General features: G+C 40.3%; 1 protein-coding gene across 2 annotated transcripts in view; it reads left to right on the forward strand.

Annotated features, from left to right (window-relative positions):
• Positions 1-24,985, forward strand: part of spire1b (spire-type actin nucleation factor 1b) — a 60,728-nt gene extending 35,743 nt beyond the window's left edge. Inside the window, exons 5-17 of one of the 2 annotated variants that reach the window (XM_084725960.1) lie at positions 3,199-3,273; positions 3,637-3,801; positions 4,694-4,780; positions 5,690-5,819; positions 7,148-7,189; positions 12,516-12,679; positions 12,756-12,849; positions 13,857-13,999; positions 19,022-19,159; positions 19,331-19,401; positions 19,519-19,546; positions 21,014-21,306; positions 23,429-24,985. In XM_084725960.1, the coding sequence (XP_084582086.1) occupies positions 3,199-3,273; positions 3,637-3,801; positions 4,694-4,780; positions 5,690-5,819; positions 7,148-7,189; positions 12,516-12,679; positions 12,756-12,849; positions 13,857-13,999; positions 19,022-19,159; positions 19,331-19,401; positions 19,519-19,546; positions 21,014-21,306; positions 23,429-23,684 (1,686 nt within the window). In that variant the 3' untranslated portion in view covers positions 23,685-24,985. The remainder of the gene's footprint in view (positions 1-3,198; positions 3,274-3,636; positions 3,802-4,693; positions 4,781-5,689; positions 5,820-7,147; positions 7,190-12,515; positions 12,680-12,755; positions 12,850-13,856; positions 14,000-19,021; positions 19,160-19,330; positions 19,402-19,518; positions 19,547-21,013; positions 21,307-23,428) is intronic. The other variant, XM_084725961.1, reaches the window with a different exon arrangement.
• Positions 24,986-25,271: the final 286 nt, after the last annotated feature.

Genomic DNA, 25,271 nt, shown 5'->3' on the forward strand with positions numbered 1-25,271 from the left:
TAAGTACAGCCTCACAGAGCTGCTAACATGACTCCCTGTCTTCTTATTCTCCTTTAGTGAAGTAGCAAATGTGCTTTAATGCTTGTGAAAGAAATTGTACCTGTGTCCATGTCTGATCCATCATTCTTGTTCATGTAGTTTAGTTCTCTGTTTAATGTATGTCTTAAAATGCAATAAATGCAAGGAGGAAATTATAAAATTTTGGTCAGCAAAAAGCTTGATTTAAATCTAATTGCACGTGTGACCTTACTTCAGCGTCATCATCAAAAAATATGGAGGAGTTAACAGTTGTGACGCCACATGGTGAAGTGGTGAGTGTGAGGGAAGGTCATTAACACCAGTATGAGTGTGTGTGTGTGACTGTATGATGATTGCATATTCATGCATTCAAAGATGAGTGTTAGCAGGATGTGTGGGTGTGATTTTCCCTGTCTGTTAAAGTATATGAGTCTGTGCTTATGTTTATCTGTGCTTCTGCCTGTGTGTCCTGTGTGATACTGTATATGTGTATGTGTGACGCCCAGGAGTCAGATGGGCTCTGAGCAGCCCTCCTGCCCCCCACTCGCCAGCCTGTATGGCGGAGCCGTGCCGACCCACAGCGGGATCTATCTTTATCCGACCACCACTACCAGCCATGGCTGCCAAAGAGTCGCTTTGTCTCTCCACAAAGACGCCTCCTGCTGCTGGAGGCTCACACAGAAGCAGCTGAATTAGCGGTGATTCACAGGAGCAACTCTGCCTCCTATTTGCTCATGGATAAGTGCTTCTTGTCAGCTGTTGAGAGCTAAAAACGAATAATAAAGAGAGCAGGATTACTGACTGGAAAAAATGAGCTTGTAGATGCAGTTGGTAATTGCTCTAATTATTCATGTGGACTTGCAGCAGTAGGACTGTTAGTTTTGTCCACACAAGGGTTTGCGTGAATGTTATAATTAAAATGCCGTCCCCATCATGTGCAGACAACACTGCTGAACCAAAGCTTTTGAAATGGAAATACGTGGCTTTGATGTGATTTCATGACGAGCCACTCATACCAATGAGATAATGGTGTTTAAGAGCAAGTGAACTGATCTCTTCATTCTCTTCACTGGGTAGATTAGCAGTGTTTTAATTTGATGGGCTGTTATAAGCCATTAAGCACTTGAGCGTTAGCTTGTGACACTGATGTACTGTATGTACTGTAAGCATCAGAGGTGGCAAAAGTACATGCAGTCTGAAATATATAAAAGTAAAATGTCGCCCTCTGAACATTTCTATCATCTGTTTCTGTACAAAGCTAACTGAACCTCACCTTTTCTCCGCAATCAAGTCTCCCTCTCTGATTTTCTCGTATTGATTCATTTTCTATAGCATTTTCTATATTTTTTGCGTGTTTTTTGTCTTGTTATGTCTTTTATGCCTTTTTTGTCTTCCTATCTATCCCATTACATCTTTTATGTTGTTTTCTTTGTCTCGTTATATTCGATCTTGTTACGTCTTTTTGTCTTGTTACGTATTTTACATATTTTTTTGTTGTGTTAGGTCTTTTTTGTTTTATGTCATTTTTCATTTTGTTACATAATTTTTTATCTTATGTCTCTCTCGTCGTGTTACATATTTTACTTTGTTCTTCATCTTATTATGTTTGATCTTGTCACATCTTTTTTCGTCTTGTTACATCATTTTTGATCTTGTAATGTCCCTTTCATCTCATTACGTCTTTTATGTTGTTTTTGTGTCTTGTTACTTCATCTTGGTATGTCTTTTTCGTCTTGTTACTTATTTTACATTTTTCATTGTGTTACATCCTTTTTTATGTCACTTTTCATGTTATGTCTTTTTCATCTTGTTACATATTTTATGATGTTCTTCATCTTGTTTTCATTTGTTATGTAATTTTTCATGTTTTTTAAATGTGTGTTGGGAATCACATACACAAATGAACACATCAAGGAATCATTTTTTTGATGTTATTGTTATTGTTCCAGCCAGTCAGGCAGAAATCAGTCTTGATATTGAGAAGGCAGCGTGCAATGATGCCAAATAAAAATAATCACTAATTCCTCTCAAATTGATTAAAACTAGCAGTAACTTAAGTAACAAACCTGTTTTGAAAATGTAAGGAGTAGAAGGTACAGATATTTCTGTTCAAATACAGGCAGTAAAAGTAAAGAGTTGTCAGAAAAATAAACACTCAAGTAAAGTACAGATACCTGAAAAATCCAGCTAATGCAGAGTTACAGTGCAGCACATTGCTTTATGTTGTGCATTATGTTATGTAACTGTTACACTGAGTCAGTCGAGGCAGCTGCTTCCTGGCAGGCTGTTGGTGAATTCTGATTTCCCTGGTGGGTTGAGGTCTTAACTCTCAGAGTCAGCAGGACTCCCGTGATGGTCTTATCAAAAACTCTGTGACGTGACAAGAACTGTCTCACCACCATATTAACCAGAGGGAACATATTTTCTGTCTGTCTTCTGCTTTAAAATGGTCACACACACCCTATCTCCCTCTTGCGCACTTTCTATTACACACACACACACTGGTGTTGTCCTCTGTTGAACTTTGCCAGCAGCAGCAGAGGAATGCAGGTTAGCTCCTTGTTTACCACAGATAGGCTGTCAGTCAGGCTGCCAGTGTTTTACAACCCACTAATGGTTGTGCAGGTTCACACAGGTGTCAGGATGGAGGAGCTGGGCTTACTGTTCACCCATGATAACAACGGACAATATCTGGTCCATGTCTTTCTTTTTACTTTCACATAAAAAAATAATTTGTGATAAGGTCTTTCTGAGGGAAATATTTTGCTCTGGACTAGGGCTGTTGTCACGAAATTCAAACTTTGATACAATACTGGTATAAAACAATGGTACTTGATACCTCTTGCAAGAACCACGGCAAGGAGAAATAAAGTTCTAGACAAACAAAACATTTTTAGTGGCACCATTCTTGTTAAGAAACAGTGCTGATGTGATGATGGTGACTAGTGGTGCGACACGTTAAAAGCGCCTGTTAGCTGTCTGGAAGTGTTAAATTGAAACTGAATGGCATCCTGTACGTATAAAAACCCTAAAACATTTTTCTTATACTCTTTTCTTATTCCTTGGACAAGGTTAGGGTTATGGTTAGCTGGAGGGACAGCTCTGGTTTTGTTGCTCCACACATTCCTCTTGATTCCTCTTCTTTTACATTTAAACTCTGTTACTCTTTCTTTCCTCCAGAACCTCCGTAAGATGGAGGAGGAGTCAACAGAGGAGCCTGGCCGAGACCTGAACGAGCTACAGAATGCTGACTGGGTATGCAAATACACTCCTGACCTCTGACCTCCACTCTCAATTGATCATTTCATCTGATCAAAGGATACAGAGGGGAACTCACACCCCCTTTTGGTTTCACATTAAAGATAATCCATAATGCATGTCCACATAAAGAATTCTTTATGAATGCATGTTACACTCTAAATAGGCAGTGATTAAAGAACTTCTCAGGAACCATGTTGAGATGGATAGAACCGCTCCCCTTGATGAACCCTCCTTATTCTGTGTGCACAGAGAGGTCAGAGCACAGAAGATCGCTATTGTCTAAATAAATTCACGTTTAAAGGGTCGTGGTATTTTCTGCTTCCCCTTTCCCATGCTGCCATCTGCTTCCTCCGTCAGGCTCGATTCTGGGTTCAGGTGATGAGGGACCTGCGCGAGGGAGTCAAGCTGAAGAAGGTGCAGGAGCGTCAGTACAACCCTCTGCCCATCGAGTACCAGCTCACTCCCTATGAGATGCTCATGGACGACATCAGGTCCAAACGCTACAAACTGCGCAAAGTCATGGTCAGTGTCCAGTTTGGACAACACATAGCTGTTAAATCTACAAGCCTGCCTCCTGCTGGCTGCACTTCTGCTGCCCTGCTCTTCTGGTCTCATGGGAAATTGCTTGAAAAGGCTTACAACACTGTTGTGTTAGAATTGGAAGCTGCTCTTTTGGATACCAGTCTCTTTCATTCATTAGGTGATATGAAGGATGTGCAGGAATTTTATTTTGACACTTTTGAGGCAAAATATTTTACCTCAATGCAAATGTTTTGGATTAATCCCATGCATTTTTCACTTTTTTTTTGACATTTTGCAGACTAAAACATTGATCACTTAACTTCAGAAGCTCTGAGGGAACAAAATCTGGTGACCCATATCCATTTTCTAATTTAATTTTCAATTAAAAAAAGGTTTGGTGAAGATTTTTTTTTTCTCTTGTGTTGAGAAAGAGAGATGGAAAAGGAAACTTTGAAAAATGGTCTTGGCAAAGCTTCTTTTTAACATGACAAAACCTTTTCTTTTTCACCACCAAAACAATAAGAAACAATAATAAAAACACAGGAGAGAAAACAATGTAGATCAGGCTTAGAAAGTGGATCAAGAGCTTCCACAATTAACCTCCAAAAAGAATTATAAGTGACAGACTAACTGATAATGAAAATAATCATTAATTGCAGCCCTAGCTGGTAGCTCTGTTTATTGTTTTACACCTTATTAGACTTAATCTTTTCTGTACCTCAGAATGCAAATTTAATACAAAATTATTCATAAACTTCAGTAAATAACTATAGGAAAAAAAAAAAAAAGTAGGATTTGTGAGCTAGATTCACATGCTTATAAACTAGTAAAGGACTCAAGCCATATTTGTTTTGTGCCTGTTGTGTATTTGACCCCTGTGCTGCTGTTTCAGGTAAATGGAGACATCCCACCGAGGTTAAAGAAGAGCGCTCATGAAGTTATCCTGGAGTTCATCAGGTCCAGACCACCTCTCAACCCTGTAAGTACAACTTAAGATCAGGGACTTAAATATCACAACCCTTTTGCGAGAAACCTTTAGATTGGATGGAGTGGATCAGCAAGAGTGAAGCAGTGCATCAGAGAAAAAAAACATTTTCTGACTGCTTCAAAGCACAAATAAACATGCCCACTCCTCGACACAAGGCCGAATTTTGAATGCATACAGTCGAAGATCCTCAGTCTGCTCTGCCTGTGTGTGTGTGTAAAACTCTCTCTCTGCAGCTCTCACATACAGAGAGCCAGGAAAAGAAACAGAGAATACCATGTAACTATCAGTGGCTATGTAGAATTCCAATCTCAAAATCTGCTTGCTGTATTGTCTGCCAAACTGGCTGAAGCCCAGAAGCATCCTGAGCACAGCGAGCCAGGAGAAAATAAGGAAATACAGGCAGAGGACAGGATCTCTGCAGATACAGACACCACCACAAACTTCTAGTGGGTCATACCTGATGATTTAAAGGGATTATGTTTATATGAGTCTATGTAGTTTTTGTTTTTTAGGAAATGCATGTGGTACCTTTAGCACGATCATATAAAAAGTGCAAGAATTTTGGATTTAGATGTAGTATTTTAAAAAGTCTGTATGAAAATCCAGTTCAGCTTCTCTGTAAAATATGATGTAGGCAGCTCTCTAATTAAAGTTTCCCTGCACTGTGAATTCAGTGAAACGCTGCGTTCATCACTTCTCTGTTGATATAAATCTCACTGCAGAACTATAGCAGGCGCTGCTTCAGCAGGAAGCTGAACTGTGGGTAACGAGGTGAACAGTGGAGGAGGTGAAACGAAGAGGTGGTGACGAACAGGCTGGCTGTTTGTTTGTGTCACTTGTACTCCACTCTGCTTCCTCTCTGTCATTATCTATATTTTATCCATCATCCACCTGTTCTAGGTGTCAGCTCGTAAGCTGAAGCCACAGACTCAGCCTCCTCCAACCCTGCATGAGCGGATCCTGGAGGAAATCAAAGCTGAGAGGAAACTTCGACCGGTGTCGCCTGGTGAGGTCCGCAGGGGAATGCTGGGTAAGAAATCTCACAGCTTCTTTGTCTCTGGTCTTGTTATTTTTATACTTTTGTTGCGCACACACATTGTTGTGCACATGAAAACATACTTCAGTCTGAATTAAAATGTATTTTTTAAGCTGAAGTATGGAGCTGATGTTTGCACCTGCTGGGCATCATGTGCAATCGACTAAATTCAGTTCCTTTAATTCTTTTTACACTTTACTACACTATGATTTGTGCCTCTGCTCAGCTGATGCTGCCCAACTTTTCATATTTGTGTTGCAACTAATGTCTATTATTGTTTTGTTGAACAAACTGCAATATAGAGGAAGTTGTTACATGAATAATAATGCTAAGTGTCTGCAATTCCATTAACACTAACAACACTAAAACCACTACTGCACTCTTAGAAATAAAGGTGCTAACTAGAACCACAAAGGGTTATTTGGCTTGTCCCCACAGGAGAACCCTTTTTGGTTCCTGGTAGAACCTTATATAAAAGTTCCACCCGGAACCCTTTCAGAGAGTTCTACCCTACACAGGGTTATACCTACAATCGTTTGTGAAAGGGTCCACCCAGAAGCCCCTATGTGAGGATCTAAAGGAGAACCCTTCTATTGTACAATGGATCCACCAAGAACCCTCTCTAGGGGCTCTATCCAGAACCTTTCTACTTTCCAAGGGTCCGAACAAGAAGCCAACCAGGGGGTCTGTTGAAAACCCTTTCATATTCCAATGGTATCTTCTAGAACCCACCCAGTTGGGTCTGCCAACAAACCTCTTATATTCCAAGGGTTTCATTTAGAACCCATCCACAGGGTTCTGTATAAAACCCTTCTATATTACAAGGGTTTTATCTGGACCCAACCCAAGAGGTTCTACCAGAACCTTTTTATATTGTTAGTACAAAGAAACTTCGACCAAAGAGTTCAAAGATTTCAACAATCCTTAAAGAACTCTTTCTTCCAAAGAGGGTTTTTTGAATGAAAAGGGTTCTTAATGGAATACTTAGTCTTACAAAGAAACCTTGATTAACTTTTTCTTCAAAAGCAAATGGTTCTGGGTAGAACCTCAGCCCTTCAGCAGGAACCCTTTTGGAACCCTTATTTCTAAGAGTGTGTTTCTCAGTGTCGGTAATCTCTCACCATTGGCTGAGGCTTATTTGAAATCCTATTATGAAAGTGGTTATACTTCAGTGAAGTAAAATTAGACAATAAGCATGTTACACTCCTGCATTTCTTGCCAAATACAAGCAGATTACAGCCTTTAACATTTAACAGTAAGTCTTGCCTTAGTTTACCTGCTAACCTCAAGCAATAACATGACATGACTGTTTCTCCTTGCAGTAATTCGGCCACTTAGCATGTCTTTCAGTTTTGATGCGTCAGGTAAAGTCTACCTCGCTGCTTACCTGGCTTTTATTTTGATCTCTTTCTGCTTCCCACCATGTTGTGGCTGCTCATCTGCTCTCCCGGCCCGCACACACATCAGGCACGCCGCATCAGCACACCGCACACACATTTCATGTCATGCTTCGGTGGTTGGTGATCGTTCGCTGTGGTCTGTGGAAGTGAAAACATGGTGATGAGAGACACTGGTCAGTACGAGGACGGAGATGAGTGACAAATTGACCGGCAGACTGGACGCACAAGATTTTGTGGTCAGTGGAGAGAGCTGAGGAGTATTTTTTCGAGGGAGTTTGGGGTTTTAGCAACTGTCACATGGTGAATGTTTGCACTCAGGTGGTACTGCAGTTACATTGGGCAGCATAAAAAGAATTTTTATTTCAAATTTGAAATATATATCAGCACACATTTCTGTTTAGGATGATGATAAGCACACAAATAGGATTAGAAATTGTATTTATTATCAAAATAACTATAATTTCAGATATGATAGACTGGTTGCACAGTTTCTAGGGCTGCTCCCGACTAAAGATTTTCCTGGTCGACCAGCAGTCGTCAGTTTGAGCCAGTAGTCGAGTAGTTGTCGCATATTTATGATATTAATTTGATTTAAATATATATTTTTGGAGCATGAAGCAAACCACCTGTTAAATGCTCATGACTAAAAGGATAATGACTCTGAACAACCAGTAGGAGACTGGGCGCTTTGTTAATTTATTTGAACACAGTATTACCTCACACAACTTGTGGATTTAATCAACACCGTCGACAACCTGTACAATCTTACTTCCTGAACCTGCTGTGTCTTCATTGTCTCCCGAGTCCAGTTAGAGCCACTGTACTGTTAAATCCTGTATCCCTGTCAACTGGCTGCCATTGCTCTCAGAGTCTATATCCCACAGGGCTGCTAATTGAGCTAACTTGAGGTGTTTTTTCTGCATCTGATGAATAAATAAAAACTTGTTAAACTAAGACTCTTGGCTCCGACCAAAGGTTAAGTTGACTATTACGGGGCAGCCTTAACAGTTTCCCACCAACACAAACTTGAGACTGAACCTACTGGAAAAAAACGAGCAATCTGCAGCAATTCAAAGATCCCTGTCTTTTGACTGGATGTTTTATCTGTAGCGAAATCCAAGCTGCATCAAGAGGCTCAAGGGATGTGGTAGACAGTGTTGTTTTTGTTGTTTTTGCCCTTCCATTTGAATCTTCTTCCTCTTCTTTGTAGCTTATAGTTAAAGAGGGAATCGGAACTTCCCATTAGCATCTGGCTGCCGCTGTCCCAAAGGAAAGATTAAACTCAGCTCTGGCTGATTGGAACAGATCACATCGCCTCACACCAGATTGGGATATTTAAAGGGCTCGTGGTGCTATGAGTGCCAGTGTTTACATGCTGAATTAATGGCCAGTAACACTTTAAATGATGTAACATTATCCAATGTCATGTACAAAGTCAGAAGGAAATGAAAGTCTGAAGGAGGAGTTGTGAAATGTCTCAGTGCACTTTAAATCTTTCTTCAGAGGACATCATTCAGTGTTCTTATCCTACTGAATGAGAACCGTCTACAGCACATACAGTCCATCTTATCAACAGCTTCTGTGAAACAAATGGACAGAGCTTTATCACTCCCGAAGTGTTCCTGCTGATCTCTAAACACTCAGGAAATGTCTCACCTTTGCTAAAGAGATCATCTGTCAAATATACTGCTGTAACGTGAATCTGAAGCAGAAGGGTGTGCAGCCAGCCGTCTAATCAAGGAGTGAAAAGGAGCAGCTGTACGACTTGCTGCCACCTCTGTGTCTTCAGGAATCATCAACGTCCCACAAAAGAGTCTTTCATTTACCTCGGTGACTTTGCAGAATTTAATCAGGGCGCAGATGGATCGGTGTGCAGCCTCATGCTCTGTCGGCACAGTGCTGGACGCTCACTAAACTGAGTTATGCTCTCTCAGCAGCGACATGTGTTTACCTTTAAATGCCAATTTAATGAGACAGTTTTGATTAAGGAAATGCTGCTGAAGCAGGAGAATCAGAATAATGCTGTGCTCCACTTTCCCTCCAACTGAAGCCGGCGTCTCTCATCCCACCACAAGCTTTATCACCTCAGGTTCACTCATTCATGCTGTCTGATGATCTGTCTGTATAATGTGTCATTCTCATACAGAGTGAGCAGTTTGATTCTCACTTTACTGTATATTTCAGGGGGAGATGGTACTGACACTTTAATGAACATGATTAATCAGGGACAAGAAAATACTTCTTCAAGGAGAAATCCATTTCACAGGACATAAACACTGTTGTTAGACAACTCTTGGTGATGTATCGTGCACTTCTGCGTCCATTTTATTTTGTTTGATGGTGGAGTTTTTTTCATTCTCCATAACTGCAAAATGGAGATGGTGTTGCCTTAAAGGTATGTTTATAATGCATCAACAATTTATGGAATGGCTCCACATTTTGGAAAATAATCTTGCTTGACAAGAGTTAGATGAAAAGATCAATAGACATCTCTCATTCATGTGTTATAAATATGACGTTAGAGGCAGGAGATGGTTAGCTTAGCTTAGCATAAAGACTGGAAGTAGAGCAAAACAGTGAGCCTGGCTCTGTCAAACCTTACATAATCTCATTGTTATCAAAAATAAGATTTTAATCAATGAATCCAATGATTACTTTTTCAATTCGTTGATTAGTTTCACAGCTAATTATTCTAATTGAATTATTATTATTTTTTGTTACTTGATTAAAAAAATTGATGACTTTACCCAAAATGAAAATCAAAAACTTGTCTCATTTGTATTTCAATGTTTTATTTAATCATCAGTCTGAAAAAGAAACGCATTAGAATAATGATAATGATGTCATATTTAAAAATTAGTCTCACTTTCGCTCTATTTAATAAACCATATTAGTCTGATTTCTAGTCAGAAAAAATATTGGACCTTAAATTCAAAGGGATTGTTGTGACACAGATTCATTTAATTAGTGTATTTAAACCCTTTCCCTGAATTGAAGAATCAGTATTTTACTTAAGCACTTGACTAAATACTTTAATACTTTCTATTTATTTCCTTACTCCTGTAATACACAGTTAAGATGGTCACTGGTGAATATATTTTTGCATCAGCATGAGGAAAGGAAAATAACTGAACTGATTTACACACTGTAACAACATCTGTAATGTTAGTTTAACAGAAAATATATAAAAAAGAAAATCACTTTGAAGTGACTACTAACAGAATTAACAGAATCAGATAATTGCTTGGGTGGGGATAGATACTGTCTTCATAAAGAACTCCAGTGCTTTCACTTCAGGCACTGGTGCATAGCAGTTGCAGCCAACTGCCGAGATGAAGTTTAGCAGAGTTTACAGAGCACCACATCTGTCTAAAATACTCCCACACTTCACATGATTGTGGGTGGGATTTTTTGGTCACAGCTTGTTCTCTGGGGGAATGCACGCTTTGGCCAGATGCAGCCATTATGACATACTGACACACGTCATGCAAATGTGCATATTTCCATAATCAGTTATGTTAATTAGATCAACAAATTGTCCCAATCTTAAACCAAACTGTTTCATGTCTGGGTGCAGTGACTTCCTGCAGTCTCTAGTTATCTATTTGCCAAGAAATACTTATAAGACTTAACTCCCAATCAACTAAACCATACAACAAGTTGATTGACTGAGATTTACACATGCAGATAGGTGAATTTTTATGCTTCTCTCTGCTTCCAGTCTTTATGCTATGCTAAGCTAAGCCAATCGCCCCCTGGCCCAAGCTTCATCCAACGCACAGACATGAGAATGGTAATGATCTACCCATCTAATTTTCTGACTAAGGACATTTCCCCAAATTTTAAATGACTCCCCTAAAAAGATTTCTTAGCTAAAACTATGAATGCCAAATGTTACTTTTTTATGTCAGTTTCTTATAGAATCAAAGGGAAAGGACTCCTTTGCCAATATTTTGTCCCCAAAAGAGAATTTCACCATCAACATTAGCCAAAGACAAAAATGCAAAAGGACATGTAGAAATCTGACAAATCTGTGTGGCTGCAGTATAACACATTTATACCCCACAGCTGAAAAATCACACTTTAAAGCTATTTATATGTTCGTGTAGCCACCTTTGAGAAAGTAAATTATCCACATTCAACCACACAATAATGCAATGACTGCAGTAATCCTCATGTGTTATTGCACTCTAACTGCACAGACATACCAAATGGTGGAATGTTCTTATAGCTATCCTAATGAAGGAGGTGTTCCCTTTTAGGTTTTGGCAAAACTCGCAGTATGCCACAGGATTTGTTCCGTGCTGGACTAGGTAAAGTATGAGTGCTGCTGTGGTTTTGCTTGAAAGGCCTTGTCTACCCTTAACCTAAAGGCCTTGTCTGTCTGCCTCCCTGGCTATGAGCTAATATCTCCTCTATATGAATATTTGAATACTGAGGCCTGGCCAAGACGTGGGTAGAGTGTACAGTTATGGCTGAGTCAGTCAAGGTGGTGATTTAGTCTCAGACAGCTCTAGTCCAGCAGCAGAAACCATGAGCTCACGTGGATGCTTTTCCCAGCAACAAGGGAAAAGACTGAAGGAGAAAAGAGAGATGTGTCAGGGCTTCCAGAGATCCTATCAGCTGCTGCTCTCTATCTATCTTTTGCAGCAGTCTTCTGTCTCCTCTTCTCACACTCCCTCCCTCTAAACCTTCTTTTAAACCCCCCCCCCCCCCCCCCCCCCACCCCCACCCCAAACCCACCACCCCCTTAGAAACCACAGCTAGAGTGAGGCAGCCTGGTTAGTGGTTGGTTATCGTGGATTGTTTTTTATCTCATGACATAGCGGCTCCTCTCTCAGTGCAGAACGACCTTGTTAGTCAGTCGGGGATGTTTGGTTTCAAGGATGCAGCTCCCCCAAAAATATTCCATGGAGGCTGCCAGGAGACAGCATCCCATTTTAGAAGTTCAGAGGTTAAATATTTCATGAAAGAGGCATCCATGCTCTGTGTATAACACCAGCCTGCTCCCCTGTCTCCCCACAGACCAACTTAACTCACCCTTCCTGACCACTTCGGGATGGATCTCAAACCTCAATCCTCTGTATAGAGTCACTGCATCCTTTCACCATCAAACATCCCATTTGAAAACACTCTGTTTCTCCTTATTTTGGAGGGCAAAACAGTCAATAGGGATGAGAAGAATAACACAGGATGCAAGGAATCATATAAGGAAGTGTTTTGAGATTCATCTCAAGTGTTTCTCCTTCTTTTGTCTGAATGACTCTCTCTTGTGTGTGGCTCTGTGCAGATGAGTTTAGTCCCTACATGGGCAGGAGGGCGTCCAGCTCTCTGTCTCTGACCAACGGATCAGCGTCACCCAGGGTCGAACCCTCCGGATCTCAGTCCGCACCTCAGAGGAAGAGGCTCCTGAAGGCTCCCAGCCTGGCCGAGCTGGACAGCTCCGACTCTGATGTCAGTATGAGTTTGGGGTGCAAATTACATCTGGCGCCTGTGGAGCACATAATGATTGTACATTTCATTCACTCAGGATGAAATTGTTGGGCGCAGATCGGCCAGCAGTTCCAGTGTGGCTACGTCTTTGATGGATGATACATCCCCAGAGTCTGCGCTGGGAAAGAAAAGTGAGTCAGGAAGTTTTTCTACATCTCTGTCAGCTCCTGTCAGCTCTGTCGCCTCCTCAACTAAAGCATTCACTGACACTGATCGATGAGTTTTAGGACTTTATTTAGACAATCTGTAGCACATGGTCTGAAGTGCATGGCGCATGTGCATTTAGGGTGTGTCCAACTACACTCTGCTGTTTAAACGGTGTATAATCTGGGTGCAAAGTAAGACGCGAAGTGTTTGTATTTGGTCTCTTTATTAATCATAGGTGTGTTTTGGGCACAGCATGAAGGAAACCAATCATACTGTCATCTGCCATTCCCTTTAAGAGCCAGGTGAACCTGCCTGTGGCACATTACTATTTTAAATGATGGATTCAGCAGGTTGGAGAAGCGAACAGAGACGCTAAAATGACCCACATGTAGTGATGGAGGCACTGTGGTTAACTCACTGGTCAGGTGGGCCATAGAAAACCTTGAAAGAAAACACTCATATAACAATACAACACAATCACCTGGAAAGCCCAAGCTGCGCAACATCATTTAAAAGATGGTTTATGATCCACATTCAGTTTTGTTCCATGCTTGCATTATTGTCACTGCAGCACATATTGTTAATATTCAAGCAGCAAAACTAGCAACTCTTATAAACTGTATAGGACAGAGGAAACTCTTAAGAGGAAACAGAGGAAATACGGGTTTTTTTTTAGACAGCTCTGATGGAAGTGAACTTTGACTGTGTGAGACCTTTTGGATGTGTAGAAGAACACAGGACATTATTGAGCAGATCCTGGCGATCGGAGAAAAGAACGGAGAAAATAGCAATGACAGCTGCACTGTGTGCTGCTTTGTGCCAGGCAGAAGTTAGAGCCTTTAATCTCACAGCATCACCAGCCATGTTTTCCTGAGATTTTACTTTTTTGTTGCTGTTCTTGTTCTTGAGCCCTGAGTGAACCCAATCATCTTGCCAGTTAAGCTGCCTCTTTTTTCTTTCTGTTACCTGTCTTTTCCCCCATGAACAACAGCTCCCCCCATGTTCCTGCCCATCTCCTCCACACCTCAGCCAGAGAGGCGTCAGACCCCCCAGAGGAGACACTCCATCGAGAAGGAGACCCCGACCAATGTCCGACAGTTCCAGCCACCCTCCAAACAGAGCTCCAAGTCTCTAGTGAGTCAGATATCTTTTCAGATCCTGTACATACCTGTTTATAAGAGCAGTAACAATTGACCCTTCACTAAGTCCCGCCCTCCTTAGCACAAGAACCACCAAGGGGTCATTTTGACTCCTACTGGCATTTTCAAATGCATATAACTCTGTTCAAATAGAATTGATTTATTGATTATCTAGTGAAATGTACCTATAGCCGCTGAGGGGTCATTTTTCTGCAAATGCCCACATCATCCTCTTCAAATTCCCCACATGAGTTTGCTTTTGTGTATTATGTTTCTGAAAGGACACAAAAAAGACACCATCCTGCAAACTCATGAGACAAAAAGTATCACTCTTCTTAGAGCCCCATGCATACCGCTTTAACATGTAGATATATCCAAATCTTTACAGGCCTGCAGTGCTGACTTATAGTTGCTAATCTATGATTGGACAGTTGCTGTTCAGAGCAGGGACTTAGTGAAGGGTCAATAAACAAATAACAAATAGTATATTAGAGCATATTACTGTGGGCTATCTGGGGACAGTGTAGCCTGGAAAAGGTTCAAGCCAGCCCTGACCACAGATTCTGTCCAGTAACTTAATAAAGAAGACAAAAAACATGGAGAAATGGGTGATGTGGGAGGCAAGGCGAGCATCAGGATCCTTACAGAGAGGCAAATGAGAAGTAACTGAAAGGAAACACTCACTGTCATCTCTCTTATCCTTTTATTGTGCATGACATGTGTCTTCCTGGATTTCTTTCCTCTTCTTTTTTCTGTCACTAAATCCTCTGTGTGTGCTCACATTATCTCCTGGTGTAACTTCTTCAAACGGTAAAAACCCTTCTCTTCCTCCCCACCCACACACACATTCACCTTCTCTCGTTCAGGTTGGGATGATAGCCTCAAAACGTCCCTGGATCCCCACCCTCCTCCTCCTCCTCCTCCGCCCTTCTCCCTCCACTCTCCACACTTTGCGGAGCTCCTACCCTGTCGAGGCGTTTGCGTTGGGGTTGATGAAGGCAGTTTTTGCTCTGTGCAGGAGCATTTACATCAGAGGAAGAGAGTCGGCCAAGGTTTGCCAGTCTCCCCCAATACATCCTGGCATAATAACATAATGTAGCTACCCATCCTCTCCTAATGCTTCCTGCTTCACTAGAGGTCATTCACCTATAGTGCTGTCTGCTGCCATTATAGACTGAGGACAAACTGTTAGTTAACTGAGCTAGTGAGCAATATCATTTATTTAATAATAATTCATTCAGTGCTTTGGATCATATTTTAACAAATCGGTAGCAAATAGGTAGCTGCAGCTGAAATTCATCTAAATCTGCTCTAGTGTTGAACAAATCATTTGTGTGCTAGTGGTGGGATGCATTTACAATAAAATGTCACATTTTGACCTCTGTGTTTTGGTTTGACACCACGCAGAAACATGTGTTATTAACCACCCAGCCAAAGTTGAATTTGAATTAAAACTTTATTTTATAAAAATTTTCTTTAAAATAATTGCTAAGTCTATATAGCTAGGTCTCAAAATCATGAAAAAATTAGCAGTTTTGTCTGCTCTAAAACGCTGGGGGCGTGTCCACTCCGCTGTCTCAGTGTCACCGGTACGGCCTGAAAAAGACCTGAAACATGGACGCTCTGTCTAGCAGCTTTGTTGGACATGTCTAGACATGTTTCAGCCACTAGAGCCAGAGGACAGTGACAGGATGGTATTTTTTTTCTTCCTCTGTGTCGGGTTGTTGGAACTGAAGTGAGCTGAAGTGAACTGCTGGGCTGATTTGGACTGAGAGTCACTGAAGGTATGTTTGTAACTGACCATTAGGGGGGGTGAGGGCAGGGGGAGGTGGTGTTGTTCATGGGGCTAATTATAGTGTTGGGGGACCATGGCTCAGGCACGTCACCGAGCCATGATTCGGGTCTGCCTCAAAAATTCTGAACACAGTAATCATGAACAACAGTTTAACGGTTTAACTCCACAATTAAGTACGAAATAGTTCTCAGTCATTTTTTCAGCAACTATTCTCTGACATACAATATGTTTAGAAAGAAAAGACCCCATTTCTTTTACAAAGTCTTTAAAAAATTCTGTTTGCAATTTTCTGATGCTTTCTCCCCTCATTGTCTCTGGTTCGGTTATAAGACAGCATACTGTTAGGAGTCATGAGATCAGCAGGAGTTACAGCTGATTAACTTTTACTACAGCAGTCAGTCAGTGACTCATGATGTCTGGCTGTTAAAAAAGCCTTTCAACAGGATGCCAAGGCCGCCAAACAAACAAACCAATAAAATTAATGCTTTTTCAACCCGATGTGAAACAAAGGAGTGGGAGTACAATGGCGGCACTGTGATGAAAACCCATAAAACACCTCACAAACTGTGTTGTTTTAGTTTGCTTGTGTTTGAAATTCATGAGTGGGGAGGTGAAATAAAGTCAGTATATGGATGCAGTAAAAGCTTTATTAAATATCTGCATCTAGAAGGGCTTGTTTATGACATTTTGCATCTATTTATTTAGACAACAAAACTGATATTGAGCACATGTTGACTGTTAAGTAAGTAAGAAATGGGGTAACACTTACAAAGTGTGTGCATAAGACTGACATGGCACGGTCATAACCATGATATGACACCTGTTATGAAGGGGGTATTAAGGAGCTTTTATTAGTGTTCATGACTGGTGTCATTCTATAAATTATGTAATTTTTAATGCAAAGTTGGGGTTAAGGTTCCGTTGTCAACTTTGCATTAAAATTATATAATTGACTGAGTGATATTTTCTGGCTATGTGCTTAATTGTATAAATATAAATCATATTTACAAGATAGAGATTACTTTGTGTTAACTGGTAATTATTTATCTGAGAAAACAAAAATGATGTGGAGTTACTCAAGGGTCCATTCCGGACCTCTTCTATTCAACATTTACATGCTCCCTATTGCTCAGATTATGTAATATTACACATGTACTCATGCACTTATGCAAATGACACACAATGCTACAGCGTCACCACATGACTACAGTTCCTCACATTTGCTGAATAACTGCACTGAACAAATAAATGAGTAAATGTGCAATTTTTCTACAACCGAACACAGAAAAGGATATTGTTTTTTGGCGCAAAGAACAATGACCGAAGGCCAAAACTGATGGTGCTTCCCTTTAAAATGAAGCCCTGGAAAATTCAAAGTACATTAAAGGTACTGTATGCAACATTCACCACCACTAGGGGTCACAGTAGACCACCAGCATCTCAGACCAAAACAAATACTTTGTTTAGATCAAACTGTCAAACAAGGCAGTGTTGATGAAATATGGATCAAGATTCTGTTAACACCTAAGATGTCTTCAGAAATGTATTTCAGTGTACTGCTTGGCTGTAATATGAGAAAGTTACTCACCAGGCTGCCATATTGAAAATGGACACACAGGTTACTAATATGTATGCGTGACCGGCCCAAATAAACAGAGAAGCTCAGATAACAACACACACAGAAGAAGTGTGACTTTCTTCTTTGCTCAGGATGCCATTACTCTCTTATATCTTTACATAGCAAATAGTTGTTTTGGACTGCTAATGAGGCTGAATGTTCTATATTGCATCTTCAAACCAATTGCAAAATTTCTCCAAAAGTATTTGTATATTGTGTCAGTTACCAATTCATGCCATTATAAAAACCAAGGCACGGTTCTTCCCCCAGGGATAGTCCATCAAATAAAAAAAAAAAATCTATGCAATTGTGGCTTTAATTTGTTATCTTATCCTTTATTCATATTAAATTAAGATGTTTTGACAGCATTTGTGTCAAGTTTACTCTGAAAAAGAACTACAGTTAAAGCTGCAAGCAGCACTGAACTGGCCCTCACTCCACTGCGCTCATCAGGGTGTGCTGTGGTCATGACCCCGTCGCCTGAGGCCAACTGGTCAAAAAGGCTCTGAATTTTCATATGTTTTGAACACTGCACGAAGGAGTTTGATGTCACTTCCTGTGGTGCCTCACACCTTCTAATTGTATGCAAAATTCCAGTATATCAAGTGTAGATCCCACTGTGAAAATTTCATGTAAATCATGTGATGATTGTCCCAGAAAGCTTACTTCCTGTTGCCAGTAGGTGGCGCTATTACTAAGACCATCATGAAATATTGGCATGTAGATGTGTTCAGGCGGAGAATCTTATCAGACATTTAGTTTGGTGCGGATTGGATAGCAATTTCCTTTTTTAACGAAGTCTTTTAGTAACCTTTGATCACAAACTAGTCTAGATGGCACACACCAATTTTGAAGTCAACCTGATTAATTCCGTAGGAGGAGTTCCTTAAAATACAATGCATGGAAAATGACAAAATCGACCACTTAATTCAAAATGGCCGACTTCCTGTTGGGTTTAGGCTATGGGTCTGAGAGACTTTTTTGTGCATCTGGGCATGATAGGTGGATGTACTGATATTTGTGAGTGTCAGTGAAACGTGCCGTTGAGGCTGCAGTTTAGGGGGTGTGGCCAAGCCATTTTGCAACACTCACCAACAAAAACTGTATCACACGTAAATTTCCACTGTGATTGCAGGCCGGTGCTCAGGCCCTCGTAATAAGACAATAAATCAATCTATAGGGATATAGAATATAGATACAGAATTACAGACTATATGAAATTGGAGGGGAAAAAAGCTCTTCATGCAATCCTGGCCCAGTTTGTGAGGATCTGTACTGCCCTGCACTGCTGCTGGAATCATGTCCTCCCATCACTCCAGTTGTTTCCGCATCATGAGCCCTCTCTGAATCTGCCTTTCTCTTCAGTGAACAATGACCCAAATGGAGTCTGGACCCACACAGGCTGCTCTGAAAGGTGCAGACGGATGGCTGTTGGTGTCCTGAATAATAAATACTGAGGCCTGTGTGTTTTGGACTTGCTGTTGTCAGAGACACTCACAGCTCTGTGTGTGTGTGTTTGTGTGTGTGTGTGTGTGTGTGTGTGTGTGTGTGTGTGTGTGTGTGTTTGTGTGTGTGTGTGTGTGTGTGTGTGTGTGTTGTTGCAGGAGGAGTTCTGTTTCCCTGTGGAGTGCCTGTCTCTGACTGTGGAGGAGGTGATGCACATCAGACAGGTGCTGGTCAAAGCAGAGCTGGAGAAGTTCCAGCAGTACAAAGAAATCTACAACGCCATGAAGAAGGGAAAGGTAGCTCCTTTTATGACACATGCACTCCCAGCTATACCCTTTATGAATGAGTAGGCCTGTATCTTTCTTGACTTGACCATGAATTCCAACAGATTACATTTAGTCAAATAATTTCATGTTTGCATTAATTTTTTTCTCCTTCTAATATTATCATTATTTTTTTTAATGCAGCTTTGCTTCTGTTGTCGAACCAAAAGGTTTTCCTTCTTCACCTGGTCCTACATCTGCCAGTTTTGCAAAAAGTAAAACATCTTATATGATTATCTTAATGTTTTGCTTTTTAAATGAAAATCAATAAGAAGGAAGTGTGACTGTTCATTCATTTCTTCCTCTGTTTTCCATCTTATTTCTCCTCGCAGGCCTGTGTGTTCACAGTGCTGCAAAAAGGTAAGTCAAAGACAATAAATCGATCAGCCAATCAGCCGCCTGTGCAGCATGAAATCCTTCCTCCATTTGTTCCGATCTGTAGGCTGACAATAATTTTGGTGCCGAATTCAAAGCACATAGGGCAGAGTGGGGTAAAGTGAGCCAGATTTTATTTGTTGCCATCTAGGCAAAGAAAAATGAGGCAGAAGTACAATGAAAACATTAGTTTTATTTCAGGATGTCTCTTGTCAAAAGGACACTGAAAATAAGACTTTAAAAAAAGCCAGCACGGCTAGCTAAGTCACAGTCACAACAGTTAGCAATTACTTTATTGAGTGGAGGCAGAGCAGCCAGAGGACATCAGAGGGAAAACCAGAACATTTTCTCCATAAAATATAATCCAGTTTCACCAAAATCAGTGACATAGTTGTTGGTGTGTAAAGCAGTATGTACTTCTTGAGACCCACCTGCCCAAAAGTTAGACAGTGTGAGAACAGCCATAACGTGGCTGAGTGTAGAAATTAACTTTAAAAAGTCAGTGTAGTGTGATTTTGAAACTGTTGTTTTGAGGTAGAATAGATCCATAATGTTGCTGTAATATTCAGAATCTTTTAATATTTTCCATTGATGAAAGACTTTTAAACATTTCTGCTAAATGAGGGTAATCATCCAAATTAAAGGGTCAGCCAGTGTTGTTTTGAGGAACAAAAAACCAAAACAAAACACAAAAAAAAACCTAATAAATGTATGTTGATGAAGAAAAGGCAAACTAGTTGTAAAATACTTTGCCACATAGCCACCATTTTTGAAAAAATGACTGTTTTAGCATTTTAAGCTACTGTTTAGCTAAATGATTCACAATGGCAACAAGGCAACTCACCAGTTATGTATAATACACATTTTATACTTTGACAAATTTGCTTTGATATAACAGTTATTGTACCTGAAAACTTGCTTTGACAAGCCAAAAAGCCTGAGGTGTAAATAGATACTCCTCCCATGTGCTTGCTATTGCTATTTATATATTTTTTGTTTACATCTTGATTTTTATCTTTTAATGTGTGGAGGTGGGAGTAGGGAGGAGTGGGTGGACTGATATGCATTGTACTGTAAAATCAAATTTGAAAACCTTGGAAAGAAACAAGGGCTGGGTCAACATACCCACTGGTTCATCTTATCCCATTCTCCCCTACTATTAAAGTTAAAGATTTGCTCAAATCATCTGTGTGTCTAGCTTCAGATTCACATTATTGCCATTATATTGTATGAGTGATGCTTTCACATGTCTTGTTTTGTGTCTGTTGCATATGTTCCAGGATGCATACTGAAGTAGTTTAGTTCAAGTCTGAAACCTGAGCACCTAACCTTTGAGCTGTGAAGCAAGGACATGAAGTTTTATAAAAGAATATAAGCCTAAATTTTTCATCAGTATTGTTTCTCAGTAATCATTATGCTCCTTCTTATTAACATTGATGTCTTGTCTAACAGATGCGGCTGCCGTCCAAACCTTACTCCAGCTTGCCCATCTACTCCATCGGCTCGACCAACACTCTCCCCAGGGAGAGGCTAAGTGCCATGGCTGCTGTAGGACAAGGACTCTCTGTGGCCGGCGGGCCGGGCCTGTCAGCAGTGGGAGGGGCCACGGCGACCCCCACTTTGAAAGAAGCGACAACAGGAGCATCTAAAGGAGCTGGAAAATCGTCTGGAGCAGCAGCTGCTGCTAAATCTGAGAAATCCTCCAGTAGCCCACAGCGCCACGGCATTCAGAAGACCATGTCAAAGTAAGAGCTACAAATACAATAATTCAGTCTGTTCAGAGTACATGTAATGTCCTGATACAATACAAATTCTCCTGAGAGTTTGTATAATATTGGTACATTTGCTTGAAACACAAACTGTACAAGAGGTGACAGAACACACACTAAAAGACATTAATGCTGCAGATCCTAAAACATACCAAAGACAACAAAAACAAAAAAAACACATTTGCTCACAATCATAAAATGCAGAACTATTAAGACAAAAAACAGAGGACTAAAAGGCCTTCAGTCATAGTGTTTGGCGCATGTAACCAGTGTGTATCTGTAGACTACAGTGCACTGTCACTGTGACATCTAGTGGCTGAAAAGAACTATGATCAACACCAGTACAGGACATACTGAGAAGTGAATTTAAAAAGCTTTTATTCTTTTTTTTCTAACCTATTGGTTAGTGTCACCACTGCAAAGTGGCAACAATTAATACTCACTATGCACACAAGGAAATAAATGTAGTCTCCACAGACTAAACTGTAGCTTATGCACATTTGCTTGCATGGAAAATGCATGCTTGTAATGTGCTTGCATGCTTGATATTAATGTTAGCAATTTAGCACATAATATTTACTCATGACCATGTTGTCAAATAACAAGCAAGCAAGTATATTTATACAAGACATTTTGTGCACCAGGGCAATGCAGTGTGCTTCACATCAGAGGTTACACTAAACTGATTTTTTATGAACAATATGGCTGTCAATATTACAGGAATCCAGCTATATAGACCAACCACCAGGCATAGGTTTTAAATGGCCGTAAATTAAGTTAATTTATTTGTCCTGTCCTCATCTAACAAACAGAGGATATGACTATATCTAACAAAAATAAAAGCTGAATGCTAAAACTCAGTGCTGTGGATAATCTCGCCAGATGTGCCATTTAATACAATTCTTGCAAGTCACTGTTAATTCATCTCTATGTGCAGCGTGCAGCAAACAGTTTAGATACATACAATGGTAATTAAAATGACAACCAGTGAAAGATTAGATTATTGTTTGTACTTGTTAAGTATTTGCACACTTCTGGATTAGGAGTGCATTTTGTGTGTAAGTGTTTTGTCTATAGGGCTCTGGGTATATTTGTTGGGTACTTTCACATGGTTTCTTAAAATTTGGGGATGATTTTGGCTGGGCATAATCTTTATCAGCCAGTTCAGTTAAAAGGGGTTGTACCATTAAAATTACCAAAAAAAGAAAAACTCAATCCCATTGGAAGAGATGGGCAGTATTTCAATTAAATGTATTTAAAGCGCATATTAATTACTGAATTACTGACTAGTGTTTTGTAGCTTGTATTTAGCTGTGCAGAAAAAAATAAGATGTAATTTGAAACAAAATATGTATTTAAAATACTTAAAATACATGAATTAATTTGTCATTTTATTTTCAAAAAAAGACACATTTTTATCCCTGTGTTTAGAGTTAGAGTAAAAAAATGTATAACTATTAGCTTAATCGCAGTCTTTGGCTGAATGTCAGTGAATCCGAACAAACTCTTTAAACACTATAAAGTCACACAATAACCCAAACAAACCAAGGCAGTGGTCAGCCAACAACTCCTGAGGTAAAATTACTGTTTTTGTGAAAGTACTCTGGTTGTTTGCTTATATAACAGTGGTTCCCCATCAGGAAAGGCTGTTTGATGGCAAAGTAAAGCGGTGAAAACATTCTAAATATTAGGTAAACTTAAAATGATATTGATTTTTCAGGTGGCTAAAATATTTTTAAGGTTGCTAAAATATGTTTTCCTGCTTTACGTTGCCTCACTTCCTACACTGGGACATGGTGGCATGCAGACGACCATCTACTATAGGTAATACACTGACTGTAGAAAAGTACTTTCTGGTACCTTATATAACCCCACTTAAAAATTATCCAAACTACTACTAAAGGCCAAAATACCTCAACAGATCAGTGAGAAAATATGTTTTTTTGGAATTAGAGTGGAGTGACCCTTGCTTATGACCACATATACTGGATAGTTTGAACAATAAGTCAAACTAAACTAAACTGTCATAACAAAATGTTAAAACGTGTTCTTTGACCCTGCTGATGCCGAGCCGTCCTCCTGTTTCTGCTCCATGCAGGTTTTCGAAGCACGGCTCCTTAAAGTCTCATGAAGAACTGGAGCTTCCCCCGGAGCTGACGGAGGACTGGGCCACCATGGAGGTGTGCGTGGACTGCAAGAAGTTCATCACTGACATTATCGCCTCCAGCAAGCACAGCCTGTCACTGGCCACCAAGAGGGCTCGCCTAAAACGCAAGACCCAGTCCTTCTACTTGTCTTCCCCTAAAGGAAGGGAGGAGTACCGGCCCTCTGAACGAACAATCAATGAGATCTAAGACTCTTTATTTCTCTCTCTCTGGCTGCTTCAAGCTCCAATGGCACAATTATAGACTCAACACTGGATATGATCTTACTGTACTCGTATACGTCAGTCAGAAAAAGCTGTCAGAGTGGCTGATATGAAGCCCGGTGGTGGACAGTGTGGTATTTGTGGCTGTGTCCTGATCATCCTGTACAGCTCCTTCAGACAACAGCATACTATAGATCTGCTGATGTGTTTTTTGAACCATATCATAGATGATCCTTTAATCTCTGGCCACAGTGTTTGAGTAGAGAGACGAGAACTGCTGTGATGACAATGGCAATGCCTCAAAGCGGAATGACTTCCCTCCCCTCTGAAGGCACAACAGCGTGGTCCAACCCAACTCACACTCAAATCAATAAGCACAAGGACTGATGTGTGTTTGACTTCCTCAGGCACCGGCACTGCAGAAGACTGAAGGACTGCGGAGAGATCGGGTGGTAAACTGAGAGTGACACTCAAGGAAATATGGAATATTGAACTGTACATTTTGTATGGCTTTTAATTTCGTTTTTTTTTTACATATGTGTGTACAGTAAATGATTGTTCGATGAAAAGTCACTGTCCATTTTTAATTTGCAGTTTTATTTTGCTGAAAGCTCTCTTTTTTTGCTGAGGAAGCAGGGGATAAGTCTTTGTCTCCTCATGTTTCTTTTGGCATCACATTTAAACCTCTTCCATTTTTATGCAGATTTAGTGCCAAATATTAACTCCTTTCTAATCTGTATGTCACCCAAAGAAAAGTCATTTTCCCTGATGTATGTTTGCAGCCATCTTGCAGCAAAATGATGTAACAAATTGGGCCGACCCCCTGCTGGTATCAAATCTCTCTGAAATTAAAGGCGCACTATGCAGCATTTTCCTAAACAAGAAACAATTATTCATATGGACATAATCCCTTTAAATCATCATTTATGACTGACTAGAAGTGTGCGGTGGTGGCTGTATCTGCAGAGACTCTGCCTTCTGTCTGTCTGTATTTTCTTGTATTTTGCTGTACTCTGAACATTTCTGGGCTTCAGTTTGTAGTGTGTAGCACCCAGCCAATACAGTGTGCAGAATTTAGAGGACAGGACTAGGGCTGGGTATTGTTCAAATATTTTCAATACCAGTTCCTGGCCTATACTTTTTTTGATAATAATTTTATGAAATCCATTTCAACACAAAGAAAATTACATTACACATTGTGTTGCAGGAGGAAGCTGATTAAAGACCTGATAGCAGCTGTGGAAACTGTTTACTCTGTAAACTTTACTCAACCTGGATAACTGGATGAAAATGAAGAAACAATGGAATGTCTGTACAGTATGGGAGTGTGTAAAAAATTATAAATAGCTGGAACAAAAATAAAAAACAGTAGTTTGTGGTACTGGGAAATAGTGACAGAGTGAGATCTCTTACTTTCTCTGTGCTAAAGAGCAGCTAGCCCAGGTCTGTAAGCAGAAATGCTCCATCTTGGCTGCATGTTGATAACAAGCATCCCAAAGTTCTTTTAGTTATCCATGCAGAAATGTAGCTGGTGGTTGGTGCTATAAAAGTATTGAAGTTTGGTACCCAGCCC

The sequence above is a fragment of the Lutjanus erythropterus genome, chromosome 9 (assembly GCF_056507025.1).
Source record: "Lutjanus erythropterus isolate fLutEry1 chromosome 9, fLutEry1.hap2, whole genome shotgun sequence".
Classification (NCBI taxonomy): Eukaryota; Metazoa; Chordata; class Actinopteri; order Lutjaniformes; family Lutjanidae; genus Lutjanus; species Lutjanus erythropterus.